Source organism: Bombyx mandarina, chromosome 06 (assembly GCF_030267445.1).
Source record: "Bombyx mandarina strain Sakado chromosome 06, ASM3026744v2".
Classification (NCBI taxonomy): domain Eukaryota; kingdom Metazoa; phylum Arthropoda; class Insecta; order Lepidoptera; family Bombycidae; genus Bombyx; species Bombyx mandarina.
This window is the reverse complement of record NC_143213.1, coordinates 8,126,864-8,143,487: the sequence shown is the minus strand read 5'-3', so window position 1 is coordinate 8,143,487 and position 16,624 is coordinate 8,126,864. Positions and strand designations below refer to the sequence as shown.

Below are 16,624 nucleotides of genomic sequence, written 5' to 3'. Positions count from 1 at the left end.
CGCCGTGAAAATGTTTTGCGATTTACATGAGTTTGTATGGAATCGAAATTCAATTCGTTTTATACTACTGCTCGTCATTTAAATGAAAAAAACAGCATTCCGAACCTTTTAATTAAAGCATTAAAGTTTTTATAATGATTTGATTAGGTTTTCAACTATCGTTAGACATATTATGTAGTTAAAATACAGTTTCGTGTTTCGATCTCATTATTTTCATCTTCGTTTCTTAGTCCAATATGAATTTGGAATATCTTACGGTTTTCGTATATGATAAAATTTATATGTACGTATTTAATTAAAAGAGTATTGAATGAGTTTCGTTTCTGCATCGAAATATTTTGTGAATGCTTATCAAGAAATTTAAAATTTATATACGAGAAGAAATTGAAAGTATGTGCGGGTAGTTTGTACATAAGATTTCCTGCAATGCAATAGGTAGGTTGGCTGTATATTGCTACCGTGAAGCAGTAATGTACTATAAAATTTAGACTTGGAACTCAAGTTCTTAAAGTGGGTGGCGACATGTATCTTGCATCTTGCATCTTGTACCTTGTACCTGCATTGCACCTTATTATGTACCTGTTAGCTCCGGTAACTGCTTAACACTAGATAAGCAGGGTTCGTACATCCATCTGAGCAATAATTTTTTTTAATCAAAACTGCTCCATTGAAACTGTATTTTAACCTTTCTAAATTAATGAAACTACAATGAAGAAATGTTTCATGCTAAAATTAAAACAACGATTACAATATTAGGAATTTGCAGGAAATGCAATAAGCTGTAAAATATTCGAAGCTGAAATACGGTTATTATAAAAGACAATTAGACAAATTTCAAATGAATATTTAATTAAGTCACATTTTGTTTGTGTTTCTTTCGAATTAAGCAGCTGCCATGTTTGAGTCCGTATTTCAGCTATTTGAGTCCGATAGAGAAAATGACAATCGATACAAACATACACAAACAGTAGGAACTAGAAACATACAGACGAAAGTTTATATTAGTAATCTCAATGAGTCATTTTGTCCTCCGAACTCTTGTTAGGTCCCCGTACAACAAACATTATGCGTAATATAAACGGAACAAACCGTTGTCGTTGCCGATGATTACGGTGTCTAGAATCCCGGAATCGTCTGACAAATACAAATAATACACAATAATTAAACATGCCATGCTGAGATTCATGCAGCTCTCGTGTAGATAATTCAGTGAGAGGAGTATTCCTTATTAAATATATAATCCTTTATTTGCATCAATTTTGTGTTCTAATTAGATATATTAATATATACAACAAACAATACAAGCTATTTGGTTATACATATATTGTTATATTTAAATTATAAATGTGTAGTAATTTTCTATCTACATCGTTTTGTTTGGGTGTGCCATGTGCGCTCAGAATACCCCGCGGCATAAATTACAATATACACGTCAATCGTCAATGTCGTTTAGAACGTTTTGTGGAAGTCAATGATGCATCAGAGTCCGTATCGTCAAGGTCAAGTCGCAAATAGATTGCATTTGAAAGCGAAGCGTTTTGCAGATGTACAAACGTAGGTCCGATTAAACACGGGCGCTGTGTACAACTGGGAGCGCAATGTACAGCACGCAGCGCAACGTAGTGTGTGCGCGCGAGATCATGTCCATCGGGGCCAGAGGCGACGCGCGGGGGACAGCTCGCCCCACCTTCGCCCGCCTCCCCGCATTTGCCTGACGTCGAGTGTTGTCCTTGACGATTGTGACGCGCGCTTATTGATATCGATAATTTACGCTAACGCTATTGTGTTGTTTAACCATGAATACGACGCTTCCAACAAGCTCAGGTAGAAAAAAACCTACCGAAAAAAGATACATACAAATTCCGACTCTGATCTGTCGGTTGTCTTTTCATTTGATAATGATTGAATTGGAATTTCAAAAAAAATATTTTTCTCTTTTAGAAATAAACAAGTAATTACTTATCACATTTATATTTATCATAAATTGCAAAATTAAAGTTAAATTAAACCAAATTGACCGCTGTTGACTAAATCGGTAGTTATTATCGACATTACTATAATTAATTAGGTCCAGCACTACCGCATTCCTCAGGATGGACGTGAACTCGCGCGCCTACTGTACATTGCTTGCTCTAACGCGTACCTCTTTCTCAATGACTTTCTCAATGTACTCGACGGTGTGCACTTTAGTCTCGCCGGTCGCCGGGCACACGTATTCCTCGGTGCGTAGGGTTATGCGCTCGTCTAACAATTTTTCCTTCTCCTTGACGGCCAGTATAGGGCCCGGTTTAGTTCGTAACGCGATACGTGGCAGGGGCCAGTTCTATAATAATATTTCAAAGCCAATATTGACATTCACACGGCAGCGGGGAACGAAACAATACGCCAGCGAAGCGACATCGAGACCCGCCCAAAACAGACATACCAAATTATTATTGTTAGTTTTAGTCGTTTTGTTACCACGTCGTGTGACTCTAATTATTATTGTGTAGCGTCAGAAGTTTTAATTTCATTAAATATCAGGTTCACGGATGTCACCGTGACAGACATTCCAGTTAATTACGTTTACGGTAACAAACAAATGTAATAAGTTAAATTACAAATATAACGGTGTTAACAGACATTCTTTATTTAGCCGGGTTATTGAGACACAATGCAACAATGCATTAATTAGTATGGTTCAATGGAACAGCGTACAGTACAAAATGAAATACCTCTGTCGGGGATTTGTCTCTCGGCGGGATCTCACCGATAATTTCAGTCGCGGGACCCACCATACTCTTTATGACTTTCTGCGATTCAAGAGCCTCCTGTAAAATTATAATATTTATATACACACTGCTTCTAGATATTATTATTATTATTTTTTCTTTATTGCTCATGTGGGAGGACGAGCCCAGAGCCCATCTGGTGTTAAGTGGTTACTGGAGCCCATAGACATCTACAACGTAAATGCGCCACCCACCTTGAGATGAGTCGTCTATTATCAAAGGTGGCAATCTGTGCATTTGGACAAAAAAATGTTATTGATATGTCAATACAGATTGATTTGAATATAATCGTCTCCTTCAAAGAATACGGTTCAAAACCTGCATTAAATAAAGGTTAATACTTAACCTGTTATTTATCTAAGATGTCGTTCAGAAGAGTTTTGTGACTGCCAATGGAATACAAAGTCAATAATTCGTTTTTCTGATTTACCAATAATTGTCCAAAAGTCACATTGCCGGCTTTGATACTAGTCGACTCAGATATAAGTTCTAAAGTCTCAAGTATAGTTACAGCGGCTGCCCCTTCAAACCGAAACGCATTACCGCTTCACGGCAGAAATACGCAGTGGTGGTACCAACACGTGCGGACTCACAAGAGGCCCTACAACCAGTAAAAAAGGGATGAAACGCTATTCAGTTTAAGAGACATCTTTGTAATAATTAAAGGTGCGTTTTATTTGGTATTAGCATCAACAGTTCGATATTTTTAATTGAACTTCAATTATTAACTGCACTCCACTCATATAGCTGAAGAAGTTTTTTGATATGGTATTTTTTCCATAATTTAAAGTATAAGTGGCTATTCTGTAAAGTTACCAAAAAAAAATGTCCCTTAAACTTCACCCCTCAACATAGTAGTAGATTGAAAAGAAAATATTGAGAGTTTTTTATTCTTTTGGACCTAATTTAGTTTTAATATTTTTGTTAAACAATTAATTGTATCAGTTGATTTGACAAATCTGATTAAATATAAAAAGCAAATACCAGGTAATGTTTAAAAAATTTAAAACGGCTTGTAGGAGCCAAGTTTCGTGTCTATTACAACAATTGTTCTAGTTTAGTAGTTCTAGTACCGCGCCAACTCGAGCGTGCTAATAATGAATCGTTATTACATATATGGACTAATAATCTGTTTGCCCATTCGGCGTTAACTGGCTACCAGAGTCAATAAGCATTACATTAAACAAGATGAATACCACTATTCACTTTGAAACATAGAATCAAAATTTTAATTGTAATGTGTAAAATACAATATTTGTAATACAACAGCTGTTCCACCCTTCAAATCGAAGCTGTTAGTTCTTCTTTTTCCTAGTCGTACACTCTTGTCAGAGAGGTCGTGGTTATGCATCAGTCGGATCCTGGGATACCGCGACGCCATATGACACGATGTTTCGCAGAGTGAGAGCAATCATTCATGTTGGAGTGAGTCACAGATTTTGTGAGGGCTGCCCATCGTGTTGGAGATCGTCCGCGAGATCTTTTGCTGAAGCTGTTAGTAGTAGGTAGTTGTTGGCGAGCCTACATTAGTATCTATGAGTGATGCGGTAAGGACCTGTTCGAGCGAGCGAAGTCGCGCCGCGCGCCAGGCCGCACGCCGGGCGGCGCGGGCGGCGCTGTCCTCGGGCGCGGCTCCCGGCCGGGCCTCGCGACGCCGCTGAGACTTCGCGGAGGGACTCACGCCGCCCGATCTACTGGAAGTATTGAAACTGTCATATGGCAATGATCAGAAGATTTTAATAACGATATATCGTCTTCTCGCATTAAAACTGTAAAATCTCAAAACTTACTAATATTACAGGTGAGTGGAGTACCTTTAATACACTCGTTTTAAAGGTTTAACATTTTAATATTAATCATCTTTGCAACATTTATTTTTTTATTTTTTTACCAGTTACGTTATCTGTCTTTTAAAGTAAGATAACATGATGTATTAATTTTTTTAATAGTATTCAAAACATACAAAAAAACAGTTCCTGTCAAAGCCAGAAATAGACCCAATGATAGACCTTTTCCGTGTTCTGCTTAGAACAGATATTTATAAAAAATCCATTAAAATACTTACGCATGTCCGTTCTCATATAGTTCATCGTCGGAGTGGCTACTGTATCCGCTGTGCCGGTCCTCCCCGGGGGACCAGGAGCCGAGCTCACTCCGAGATAACGAAGCCATCTTCCTTTCCTCTTCTTGCTTCAATTTCTCCACCTCATCTGCTGAGAGGAATGTGAATACTCTCTCTGAAACAAAATAATTATTCGGTACATATGACAAAAGCGACGTTAGATAGTTGTTAGTTTCGCAGTAGGAATTTTGGACCTTCTTACAACACTCGAGGAAGATCGAATTCAAACTGTTTTAAGTTTATTTTTATACACATATTTATTTTGTAAGTTTATTTTGCAAGTTAAGTGTGACTATATTCCTAAAAGTCTGGACTGATTTTGATGTTTTTTGTGCATGTTTGAATGGGTTTCTGCATAGTTTACTTGCAGATATTGCAATCGGGTTCTAGTTATTTTTCAGGGCAGGACTACGTCTGCCGCGCTAGCTGACATCTTATATATTTTATTTTAAGAATTACCTGGTTTAGGTGACGGTTTGTGGCTCTCTTCCATTGCGTTCTCAAAGAACTTCTTCTTATCACTAACAGATGCTTTCACAAAATTACCAGAATGAGGTGGGGAAGCCTAAAAATGCAAATTTAATCTCTTATTATATTTATTATTGATAACGTTTATTTATTTTTTAAGTGAACATATAAAAATAATGATTAAAAAGCGTAATGATAGTTATATTTACAAGCCATCATAAACCCCTTCCTCCAGGCGTAACAACCATGCAGTCAGTAGTTGTTAATATGAAAAATAATAATTAAATAAAAATATGTTTCCGTTAGTAAAATTATATAAACATGCAAAACATAAGTAAATGCAGTTCAACAAAAACATTTGATCGGCACAATAACAAAAAAAATTGAAGTATGGAGGGACGACATGTGGTGTGAATTTGTTTGTCATGTATAATCAGTTTGTTTGACGACGAACACAACCAAAAGAAGCTGAGTGTTTTTGTGCGAGGTTAAGAATCCTTATTGATGATTACCTCGCCGATGGCAAAGGCTTTGATTTTGCTGCTCCATGCGGGTTTCAGGGCGGTCGCGGGCGAGGAGCCCCCTTCCCTCAAAGACTCTGAGCTGTTCGACAATCTATCGTATTCCGTTGCCGTCGTTACTTCGTCAAATCGGACTCTTCTCTCTGACTGTACACTTTTAGATCCGTCACTGCTAGCGGACATAGTTCGAGTCACATTCGCATTGATATCCGTGCTTAACGGACTCACGTCACGACTAATAGCGGGTCTATAAGGACTGGTCCGGTGGGGAGTACCTACTGGTACAGGAGATGTGTAGGGGTTGTAAGTTCCAGCAACTGCGGTCAAAGAAGGGTATGGGTTGATAGCGGGGTACGTGTTCGAATATGCCATTACTGGTGAAAAGTTTTGACATCTAAGATCTCTTAAGGATTGATGTAAGGGTTGTTCTGTGTCATCATCAAAGTACGTTTTGTCTGGATGCAAACTACAAGGAGAATTCGGAACGTGTGATACGGATGGTAATGTTTTATATCGAGCTTGTAATAGCGCAGGGGGGTCAGGCTCTCCAGTCGAACTGACAGATAATTCTCTATGAAACACATTATCGCTGTCCGCACGTGCCAGTTCTTTCGTTCGAAAAACTTGATACGCGGGCACTTCCGAAACTATTGATGATCGAGTCGGTACTTCAGCAATAGTAGAGGTTTCTATTACTTTGGGAAACGCACCGTAATTGATCGGGGGAGGACCTTCTATAACAGAAGAGGCTGAAGAGTTCGAAGACTGCATGGATGTTTCAGCCACAACGGGCCCTGGTAAGACTAAGCGTTCTGGGAAAATGGTTAGGGGTGGAGGGCCTGGGTCGATAGATTCTGTTTGTCGGAACGTATTTGGCGAAGCGTCACTTACGTAGCTGTCGAACAGCGGCGGAGGCGGTATTATGAGGTCATCGGGGAGTATTAAACTCGCTCTCGACACGGGTTTCGATACCTTCGTATCTGTTTTTAGTGATTTATTTCGGATTAGTAAGGAGCCGACTCCCTCGCATGCATCGTTAAGGTCGGTAGCGGTCTCCGTTCGATCCGTATCATGCTCTGCATGCGATTCTAAATGGAATGAGTTGTTGTTCATCGAATCTTCTCGAGGGTCCGAGATGAAACTAACTCGCTTCGTTTGCGGTTTTCGAGGAACTTGAGGTTTCTGTTTGACCGGGGGAGGCGGCGGCGGCTGTAGCGGACGCTGGAGGGCGGGCTCTAGCGGCGAGGTCGGGGTCGCGGGGCTGCGCACCTTCTGTTGTATCGAGACGGGTAACGGAGACGAAGGCGCCGCTTGCGAACTAGACGTCTGACCAAAACCAACATAACGCACTTCATCAACTTGTGCCATTCTTTATGCTAACGTAACGATTACCATATAATTACAGAATACACACGTCCTCTGGATCTGAACGTGTCGTTTGACTGTGGCGAAGCTTCTTGCACAAAAACAGGAGTATAAATTAATAATTATTCAAAATTATATTTTTTATAGCAAATAGCGAATAACAAAAATCTTCCAAAATAAATGTCACGCAAAATATGCCAAAATTAAAATTAAATAACAAAACTTTTCATTAACGTCATAATATTTTATTATTAAAAGATATTTTTAACGCAGATTATATTGTATATTTATAATTAAAAGAAATATAAGGGACAGTTTTCCTTAAATAAATTGGCAGTAACTGTTTTTTGGCCAAATATATAATATATTATTTATTACCTACGTATTTTTGTAATGTAATTGCACACAAGTTACTGTAGCTAAACTGTAAAATGATTCCTAAGATAAATTTTATGAAACGTACATATTTCATTAACGAATACAAATCATTGATATTTACGCTTGTAAATTTAAAAAGCGGCGAATGAAATGTTATGAAAGCGAAATATCCAAGTAAAACCGATCGTGGCGTTTTGTTTTATTTTTATTTCTCTACAAAATTGGTCTCCTGCAATGAAGTCATCATTGTACAGTCGTCACAAGTAGGTACAAAACACTACAAACAGACAGTTTCAGATTAAATATGTAAAAGTTCTCAGAAACTATTGCATCATCATTCTACTGTTTGGTCAATCAGTAAGATCGATTACTTTTTGTACTATAATTTACATGTAGGTAGATATTTTAGCAAAGTATGTTTTTGTTTTCTAATTTACCTAATGACGTATGTGTTAACAGTACAAGGTAGAAATGACTACTTTTAAATAATTTTTCTTGGATTTTTTCTATGTATGCACCCTTTTCCCTTAAAATAAATGGAATTAGTTAATTGTATAAATATAATAAAGTGTGTATACTATGTTGTATTTACATGAAAAACATGGGATAATACTATTATTTATGTGATTTAAACACAATGGTTCACAATATTATGTTATATAATGTATAGATTAATCATTGTATGTGTGTCTAGATAAATAATAGTAATTTGAAAAATCGCACAATAAATTTGAATAATAGCACGTTTTAAATTGAGAAAAAGTATTGTGTTAAGCTTATTCAGATCTTTTACATGTGAAAACCATTTAATCGATTTCATAATAACAAAAACAAAGCCTGAAAAAAAAACCGTAATTATTACTATTATGATGATTACTATTATTTACCTTGTACAACTGAAGTTTATATAAAACAGGATTACGTGAAACCAACAACTTTGTTCAGGATTTCCATTTATCTCGTAAAAGAACGTCGAAACTTATAAAATCAAAATAATATAACGCCAAAATAAACACGACACGACATTAAACCATAAAACAATATATTCAAGTCTCAAATTAATAAATCTACTATTTTTTAAATTGTAACAAATAAAATTATTAAAAAAAAAAACTCTATGAAACTTTTTCGAGTGCACATCGATAATATAAAATGGATACCCCGAACATGACCTTATACACAAAAAGGGCCGACGTAGACATCACACATGACGCTAATTGGACAAGTTATAGGTTTTACTTAATTTAATGAATATTATTTACACTAAACGTGGACAGACGGTTAATGTAGTAACACTAAATGTTTCCTTCCTTTTCCTCTGGATTAGAATTCTGCAATGGACGTAATGTTTATTATCATTATAAAATGTTTAGAATCCCTTCGCTGTGTTAGGATGGAATTTATCCGTCACAAGAAGCTGACACTTGACGACATAGAAACAAGCTAAAATAACATTTATTTACTTCTAAACACTAAAAAATAATTTCCTACGACAGTTCAAGTCACGACCTTCGGCAGGATAAAACATAAACAAATTTAGGATTCATGCAAACGCTGTTCTCGTATTCGTAGTTACATATGTACGTAAGATATTCAAAGAACATTGAAAACAGACAAGTGTTCGGATACGGTCTCATTAAAGTGCCACCCGCCCAATCCATACAATCCAACTATATATAAGGCTAAGTCTCCAATATACTAAACAACATTTATTTTGGAAGATAGTGTTAAGAGATACTTATATTAAGATAGAGCATAATATTTAAATTCGACTATATTACAAATAATTTACGCATATTTTCATGCAAGCAACAAGTCTAAACTACAAATAGGGTAAAGTGCATGCTGACCCTAACAAATTAAGGGCTATTCATTTAAAGGTGCAAATATAAAACTCAAAAATATATTACAATAACTTCATGCTTTAATATTTGTAAAAATATAAAGCAAATATTTTCTGAAAATAGTATTAATCGTTCACAAATATACTTAAAAAGTACATGCACATAATATTAATTAAGATTGTTTTCGGCTTTCACTGTATGAGATTTGATTTTCAAAGTTATCCTTTATTTAGAGGTGATAGGATAGTAAATTGGTTATTTGAAAATTTAGAAAATACCCGAATATGTTCTTTTTGTTATTTTCATTCAAATAAGACAATTGTGTTTTAAAATGAGATTTTTGAAAGTAATAAAAATATGTAAGACCTCTGGCTGAATGAACTAGCAATAGGCTAATCATCTGGCACGACCTAGCCACTTTTTTTATTGCTTAGATGGCTGGACGAGCTCACAACCCACCTGGTGTTAAGTGTTACCGGAGCCCATAGACGTCTACAACGTAAATGCCGCCACCCACCTTGAGACATGAGTTGTTCGGTCTCACTATGAACAGTACAACGGCTGCCCCGCCCTTCAAACCGAAACGCATTACTGCTTCACGGCAGAAATAGGCAGGCAGGGTGGTGGTACCTACCCGTGGGGACTTACAAGAGGTCCTACTTTATATGTACTGCATTTAGCTTACGAATTACTCTTATTAATATTTTTGTATAAAGGCCGTTTGGTTTGTCGAGAACTAACCTGAGGTTGGAGGGTGTGTTTGGACATGACCACCGTGGTCGTCTTGTGTTGCGGCTCCGGCGAGTGAGACGGAGCGGGCTCCATCGCCATACTCTCGACGGCGTGAACTATATCTAACACCTAAAATAAAATAAAAATAATAATTGTATGTACCTATAATGTTTATTTGCAACTCACTTTACAATACTTTAAACTTTTATTAACAAACAAAATATTATTTTAATAACCTAAAAGTACATGGTTATTAGCCGCAACACGCTTCGTCAGATTACAGAAATAGAGTTATCAGCAACATGCTTCGTCAAAATTGCATCACGGACTTATTTCTTTTTTTTTATATATTGAAAATTCATGAAAATATATGAATGTTTTTTTTTTTTTTATTGCCTTTGTAGGCAGACGGGCATACGGCCCACCTGATGGTGAGTGGTTACCGTCGCCCATGGACTTCAGCAATGCCAGGGGCAGAGCCAAGCCGCTGCCTACCGATAATATATTAATATATTATATATATATAATAATATATTGTTTTTAAATTTAGTTTAAACTCACAGGAAAACAAGCAGTTGAAATACTCTCTACTTTTTCTCCACCTTATCCCACTAGGTGGGGTCGGCACAGCTAATTTTTCTAATACATTCTCTTCTATCAGCCGTCATCTTAACACTCACTCCTCTCTCTCTCATATCGTCACTCACACACTCCATATTGTCTTCCTTGGGTCGACCTCTTCCCCCTATTCCTTGCACTACCATTTCCATACATCTCCTAGTCACATGCATCTCCTATCTACGCATCACATGTCCATACCACGCTAACCGTCCGCTATTTAATCTGTTGATTACCGGGGCTTCTTTCACACTTCCTCTGATATACTCATTCTTTATCTTGTCCATTCTTGTCACTCCACACATCCATCTCAACATTCGCATCTCTGCCGCACACACTTGAAATACAATCCTATTTATTTCTACCTATTTACATTACAGTACCTACATTTAACTTTGAGAAAAATAAATGAAACCTATTTATCCCAATATCGAACCTATGTTCTTCGTAAACTCGTCGAGCACGATACCGCTGATACGGACATTACTCGTCGCAATAACAATTACTGACCTTTTCGGGTGTAGATTTCCCTCCCATTTCGGCGACTTGCTTCTCGTGTTCAAACTCAACTAGATCCTGTTGATAATGCTGCTCCTGAAAGATTAAGATAAATCTAGGTATAAATAAGCAAAGACAAATCAGCTGTCTCATTTACTCCTTAGACAACCGATTTTCATTTCTTCTTTTTTTTTGTAGCCAAAGCTTTAAGGTTTTCAACTATTTTTTTTTCCATAAAGACGAAATAGTTGTGTATCTATTAAACTTTTGCTTGATGGTGGTCTTAAGATTTTTTTCCCAAATGTTTACAAGAAAACAAAAGCGAATGGAATACAGAAACTATATCAAATCCTGAGATTTCCTTGATTATGGTTGAAATTCGTTCACCGGACTAACAATACACAATTCAATTTTGCGAATGAATTTAATAAATTCAAAACACTGATTTTTAAATCAATGAGCTCATAACAATAGTACGCGTTAATTAAAATCCTACTATAGACTAAAATTGATCGATCTGATGGTACGTTTTAATTTATTATTTAATTATTATATTATATACAGCAATTATTTATAGGCATAAGGTAAAGTGCATGAATTCAAACAATTTGTGCTCGTGAAAATCGAGACATGCACATAATTTCGTACTTATCTAATAAATTCCAACATTACAAACATTCATTTTTTTTATTAAACGATTCCAAATATAAAAAAAATGGTCTCATTGAAAACGTGCAGTGAATAATGATACGAGTTTTACACTATAAATGTATTAAGCATACTGACCGGTTGTTGGCTGTGCAACGGTTCGTCCCTATCCAGGCTTGACGTTGAGTGAGACAGAGAGCCGCCGGTTTCAGTCGTCCCGCTTTCGCTACCGGTCTGCGCAACACACACGCATATTGCATCTCTTTCTAGCGGTTACAGCGTATTTATAGTTTAGTGTTCATTGCGTGCACTAGTCGCCGGATGTGCACCAAAAATTATTGTGTCATATTAATTGAGTAAAATGTTTTTTAAACATGCAATAGAATTTGGATCCACACTTTGTAAGGTTTCGTTCGTTAGTGGATTGTTTATTTTGAGCTGCGTTTATTTTATTATAAGCAGACATTGACGTAGTCAGGGCTCATACTTGTGGGGAGGAAGACATATTAAAAAAAAAACATTTAAACCGAAATGACAATTAATATAATTTTTTTTTAATCCTGTTGATATTAGCTAGGATATTGGAAACGAAATTATTATTGCATTGTCATCGGTCCTTGATGCATAAGTAATTTTTCAAGCCAAACATTTTTTCTGAATGAGACACAGCTCAACTATGCCTGTAGGTATGTATTTTTTACCTATTATACTTATAATAAATAAGCAGTAAAATTTTGGTTATTCCCATATATTGTATGTCCATAGTGGATTATGGGATAATGATAAGTGTTATAGGAGGGTTATCTGTAATAGTTATTTCTATAGATTGTTTTTTTTTGTTTGTTTCACCTCTGTCTACGACAATGTATAAGGTGTCTGTGTAAGCACAGTGTTTTTGGTGTGGTAATGCTCTGACACATGCACGCGTAGCCGGCGGGTGACTCACCGTATACTTCTCCGGTCTGGTGTATCCTTGGCAGACAACCAGATGGAGCGGCGCGAGCGTGGCCGAACGCAACGCGTTGACGGCCTCCGCGTGGGTCGCTCCCAGTAGCGAAATACCGTTGACTTCTAACAGACGCATGCCGACCTGTCGATATATATATTTTATTGCTTAGATGTGTGGGGATGAGCTCACAGCCCACCTGGTATTAAGTTGTTACTGGAGCCCATAGACATCTATAACGTAAATACGCCACCCACCTTGAGATATCAGTTTTAAGGTCTCAGTATAGTTACAACGGCTGCCCCACCCTTCATACCGAAACGCATTACTACTTCGCGGCAGAAATAGGCAGGGTGGTGGTACCCAACCGCGCGGACTCACAAGAGGTCCTACCACCAATAATTACGCAAATTATAATTTTGCGGGTTTGATTTTTATTACAGGATGTTTTTCATTCACCGTGGAAGTCAATCATGAACATTTGTTGAGTACGTATTTCATTAAAAAAATTGGTACCCGCCTGAGATTCGACGTCTTATCCTTTAGGCCACAACGACTTCAAATTGCATTTAACTTTAAAGATACTTTTACTGGTCGTCTTAGGACGTCTTGGCGGCACTTACGTTGTAGATGTCTATGGGCTCCAGTGACCGCTAAACACTAGGTGTGCTGGGAGATTATCCACCCATCCACGCAATAAAAAAGATATTATTTTTTAAGTAAAATGTTGACATTGATATTTTTAATGAATATAGTTTTCGTTTACCTTGAGCCTGCCATCCCTTCTGGCCGCTCCGCCGCTGTTGACTTTTGATATGAAAACTCCCTCATCGTTGGGATCGTTAGGGTTGCCACGCTGTCCTTTAAGGCCACCCTTGATATGCATACCGAGTTTCTCGCCTTCTTGTTTTATGATCGTTAATTCCTGCGTAATAATATTTAAATATAAATATTTTAAGCACATTTTTTCTTGGGTCTCATTTAGCGATTTTTTTTCTATCTTTACAAACGTAAATTCGGATTTTAGTATTACAGTGACTTTTTTATTAATTATTATTTATAAAATTTACTTGGTTCTTTTTTTGATTTCATTTAACATTTTATTTTTTAACAAAAACATGCAAAGCGTTCTTATTAATTTCATGCACTGGAAATGTAATAAAGCTTTGTACTCAATACACAAAACTGAAAATCAGATGCATAGCACAAGACAGTATTCAAATCATAACACACTTAACATTTTCTAAAGCTATAAAAAACCGGTGAAAGCTAATAATATTGAAATTGAACGAAAACGGTCTCTACGAAGTAGGTTATAAAGCTGAATTTACAAAATAATCATTCGGAACGACGATAGCGGGGCACATCGACGGGGACGAGGGATTTAACTGACATAAAGATTCATTAAAGTGACACACACAGTTGGAGATTGCCGAGTGACGTTCAAACTTACAGTTGCTTCAACAATCTCAACTTGAATGAGACCCTGATCGTGCGGAGCAGAGCCCGTCGTGCGTACGTGTGGAACAAAACAACGTATTGCCTCTTATTTACCGTAATTAATTTTAGTATTAATGTGGGTAGTCTTAAAAAAACATGTTCGCATTACATGACAGCGAATGTTGCATTAAATGAATTTATTTATTTATCAAGTTTTTATGCTTTCGTTTTTAATGTACTTGTGCATAAGCGTTATGCGTCTTATTACCGCACTGATACCGCCAAATGTCTACTTTTAAGCGACATCCCATTATACTACTAAATAGTTCACATCGCATTCAAAACTTCTCACCAATTTAATCGACAAAAACTCGTTTACTTGCACACATGCAAAACATCGTACGCTTCACACACATCTGAATTTATTTACACAGTTATTTTTTAATGTTATTTAACGGATCGCCCTATACAAAAAATTTAGGCCGAATCAAAGGTTATGTGACACCGGTGATACAAACTATGTATTTTAAACTAAATTCAATTATCGACCATATACATAAGGTACATATTAACAAATAATATAAACTAGTCTTGAATGTATTATAATGATTTATACACGAATAAAAAAACCTTTTTAGAGCATGTATAAAATCATTATAAAGAAAAATTCTTATTAACGCGAGCTTTGTCCTCCGGTGTCACACAACAACAAGCTTGGGTCTGTTTAATCGGAACACTCGACGCTTTGGAACGCGATTTAATTTCGCAAACATAAATGTAGGAGAACGTCATTGATCTCTCGCTATGCACAGCGTTGCGTTCCGATCAACAGTGTGCTTAGTGAGAGTTTTTTAACGTTCTCGATAGCGTAAAAGTTAGCTCATATTTGTATCGAATGGGATCGTTTACGCACGTTTGCCGCTAGGGGCGCTGTTCCAACTGCATACAAAATTGGCTTACCTTTTAAGCTATCGAGAACGTTAGGAAACTCGCACTAAGCACACTGAACTTGTTTGCGTTTTTTTTATTGCTTAGATGGGTGAACGAGCTCACAGCCCACCTGGTGTTAAGTGGTTACTGGAGCCCATAGACATCCACAATGTAAATGCGCCACCCACCTTGAAATATAAGTTCTAAGGTCTTAAGTATAGTTACAACGGCTGCCCCACCCTTCAAACCGAAACGCATTACTGCTTCACGGCAGAAATAGGCAAGGTGGTGGTACCCACCCGCGCGGACTCACAAGAGGTCCTACCACCAGTAATTACGCAAATCATATTTTATTTATTTATAATTATAGTTTAGTCAGTGAGTGCCGGTAGTAACGGACCTGGTATCCGATGGGTAGTGGGTCGTGACGCACGGTGAGCGACAGCGTGGCGCCGGGCTGCAGCAGAAGCTGTACAGCGTCGCGGTGCGTGACTCCAGCCAAGTCGTTTCCATTCACTTTCAGCAAACGATCACCCATGCGGAGCTTGCCTGAGCGCGCCGCGACTCCTCCCGGCACGACCTGCCACAAGATCAACGCTGTTCGTGTCATTTAAACAAACAAATCAGTTAAGTATCATACAAACTGTTGGTTTCGTGAGGTGGATGAGGCCGCTGTCTACCTGTGTGCTTAGTCCGAGTTTTTTAACTTCTCGATCACGTAACGATTTGTATGGAGTTGGGACAGCGCCCCTAGCGTCAAACGTACCCTACGTTTGACGCTAGGGGCGCTGTTTCAACTCCGCATAATTTTTTAAGTGAAAACTTCTTTAGAATCGTTGTGATTTCAAACCGGATGCAACGGAAAAAACGACAGGTAAGAGACACAAATACAAAAATGTGTAGGATGAAGCCAGCAAAGAATGAGACAGAAATATACATACTATTTAATACAGCGCCATCTGTGAGATTTTTTAATACTAACGTGTGTATGAAAGCTCTTGTAGTGAATTTTAATTTACGGATTATACGTGAAATTAAAATATCAATTCACAGAAGGCGCTACCTTACAATCATTTACTAATGACAAAATTTTACATATACTTAAGACGTTTAGGATAATTGTATTTTAATTTTGGAAGGTTTCACTTCTACCACGTGTGAATTGCACACATGTTTTTTTATACGATGTAAAAGTTAAAAAACTCGCACTAAGCACACTGGCATTAAGAGGATTACCTGAAGCCATAGACATCAACAACGTTAATGCCCTTACCCACATTGAGATATAGCTTCTGAAGTCTCAGTTTTACAAAACAATGGCTGCCTTTCCAATCGAAACGCTT

General features: G+C 37.3%; 1 protein-coding gene across 37 annotated transcripts in view; it reads right to left on the bottom strand.

Annotated features, from left to right (window-relative positions):
- scrib (scribble planar cell polarity protein) overlaps window positions 1-16,624 on the bottom strand; it is a 101,158-nt gene that overhangs the window by 2,165 nt on the left and 82,369 nt on the right. For 10 of the 37 annotated variants that reach the window (XM_089728312.1, XM_089728324.1, XM_089728330.1 and 7 more), the window contains 13 exons: window positions 15,682-15,861; window positions 14,365-14,397; window positions 13,678-13,836; window positions 12,912-13,055; window positions 12,104-12,199; window positions 11,330-11,413; window positions 10,211-10,330; window positions 5,874-7,208; window positions 5,353-5,458; window positions 4,837-5,008; window positions 4,327-4,465; window positions 2,715-2,810; window positions 2,144-2,323 (listed from right to left, as the gene is read on the bottom strand). In XM_089728312.1, the coding sequence (XP_089584438.1) occupies window positions 2,144-2,323; window positions 2,715-2,810; window positions 4,327-4,465; window positions 4,837-5,008; window positions 5,353-5,458; window positions 5,874-7,208; window positions 10,211-10,330; window positions 11,330-11,413; window positions 12,104-12,199; window positions 12,912-13,055; window positions 13,678-13,836; window positions 14,365-14,397; window positions 15,682-15,861 (2,844 nt within the window). Of the gene's footprint in view, window positions 1-1,089; window positions 1,135-2,143; window positions 2,324-2,714; window positions 2,811-4,326; window positions 4,466-4,836; window positions 5,009-5,352; window positions 5,459-5,873; window positions 7,209-10,210; window positions 10,331-11,329; window positions 11,414-12,103; window positions 12,200-12,911; window positions 13,056-13,677; window positions 13,837-14,364; window positions 14,398-15,681; window positions 15,862-16,624 lie in introns of all 37 variants that reach the window. The other 27 variants (XM_028184837.2, XM_028184846.2, XM_028184843.2 and 24 more) reach the window with 19 other exon arrangements.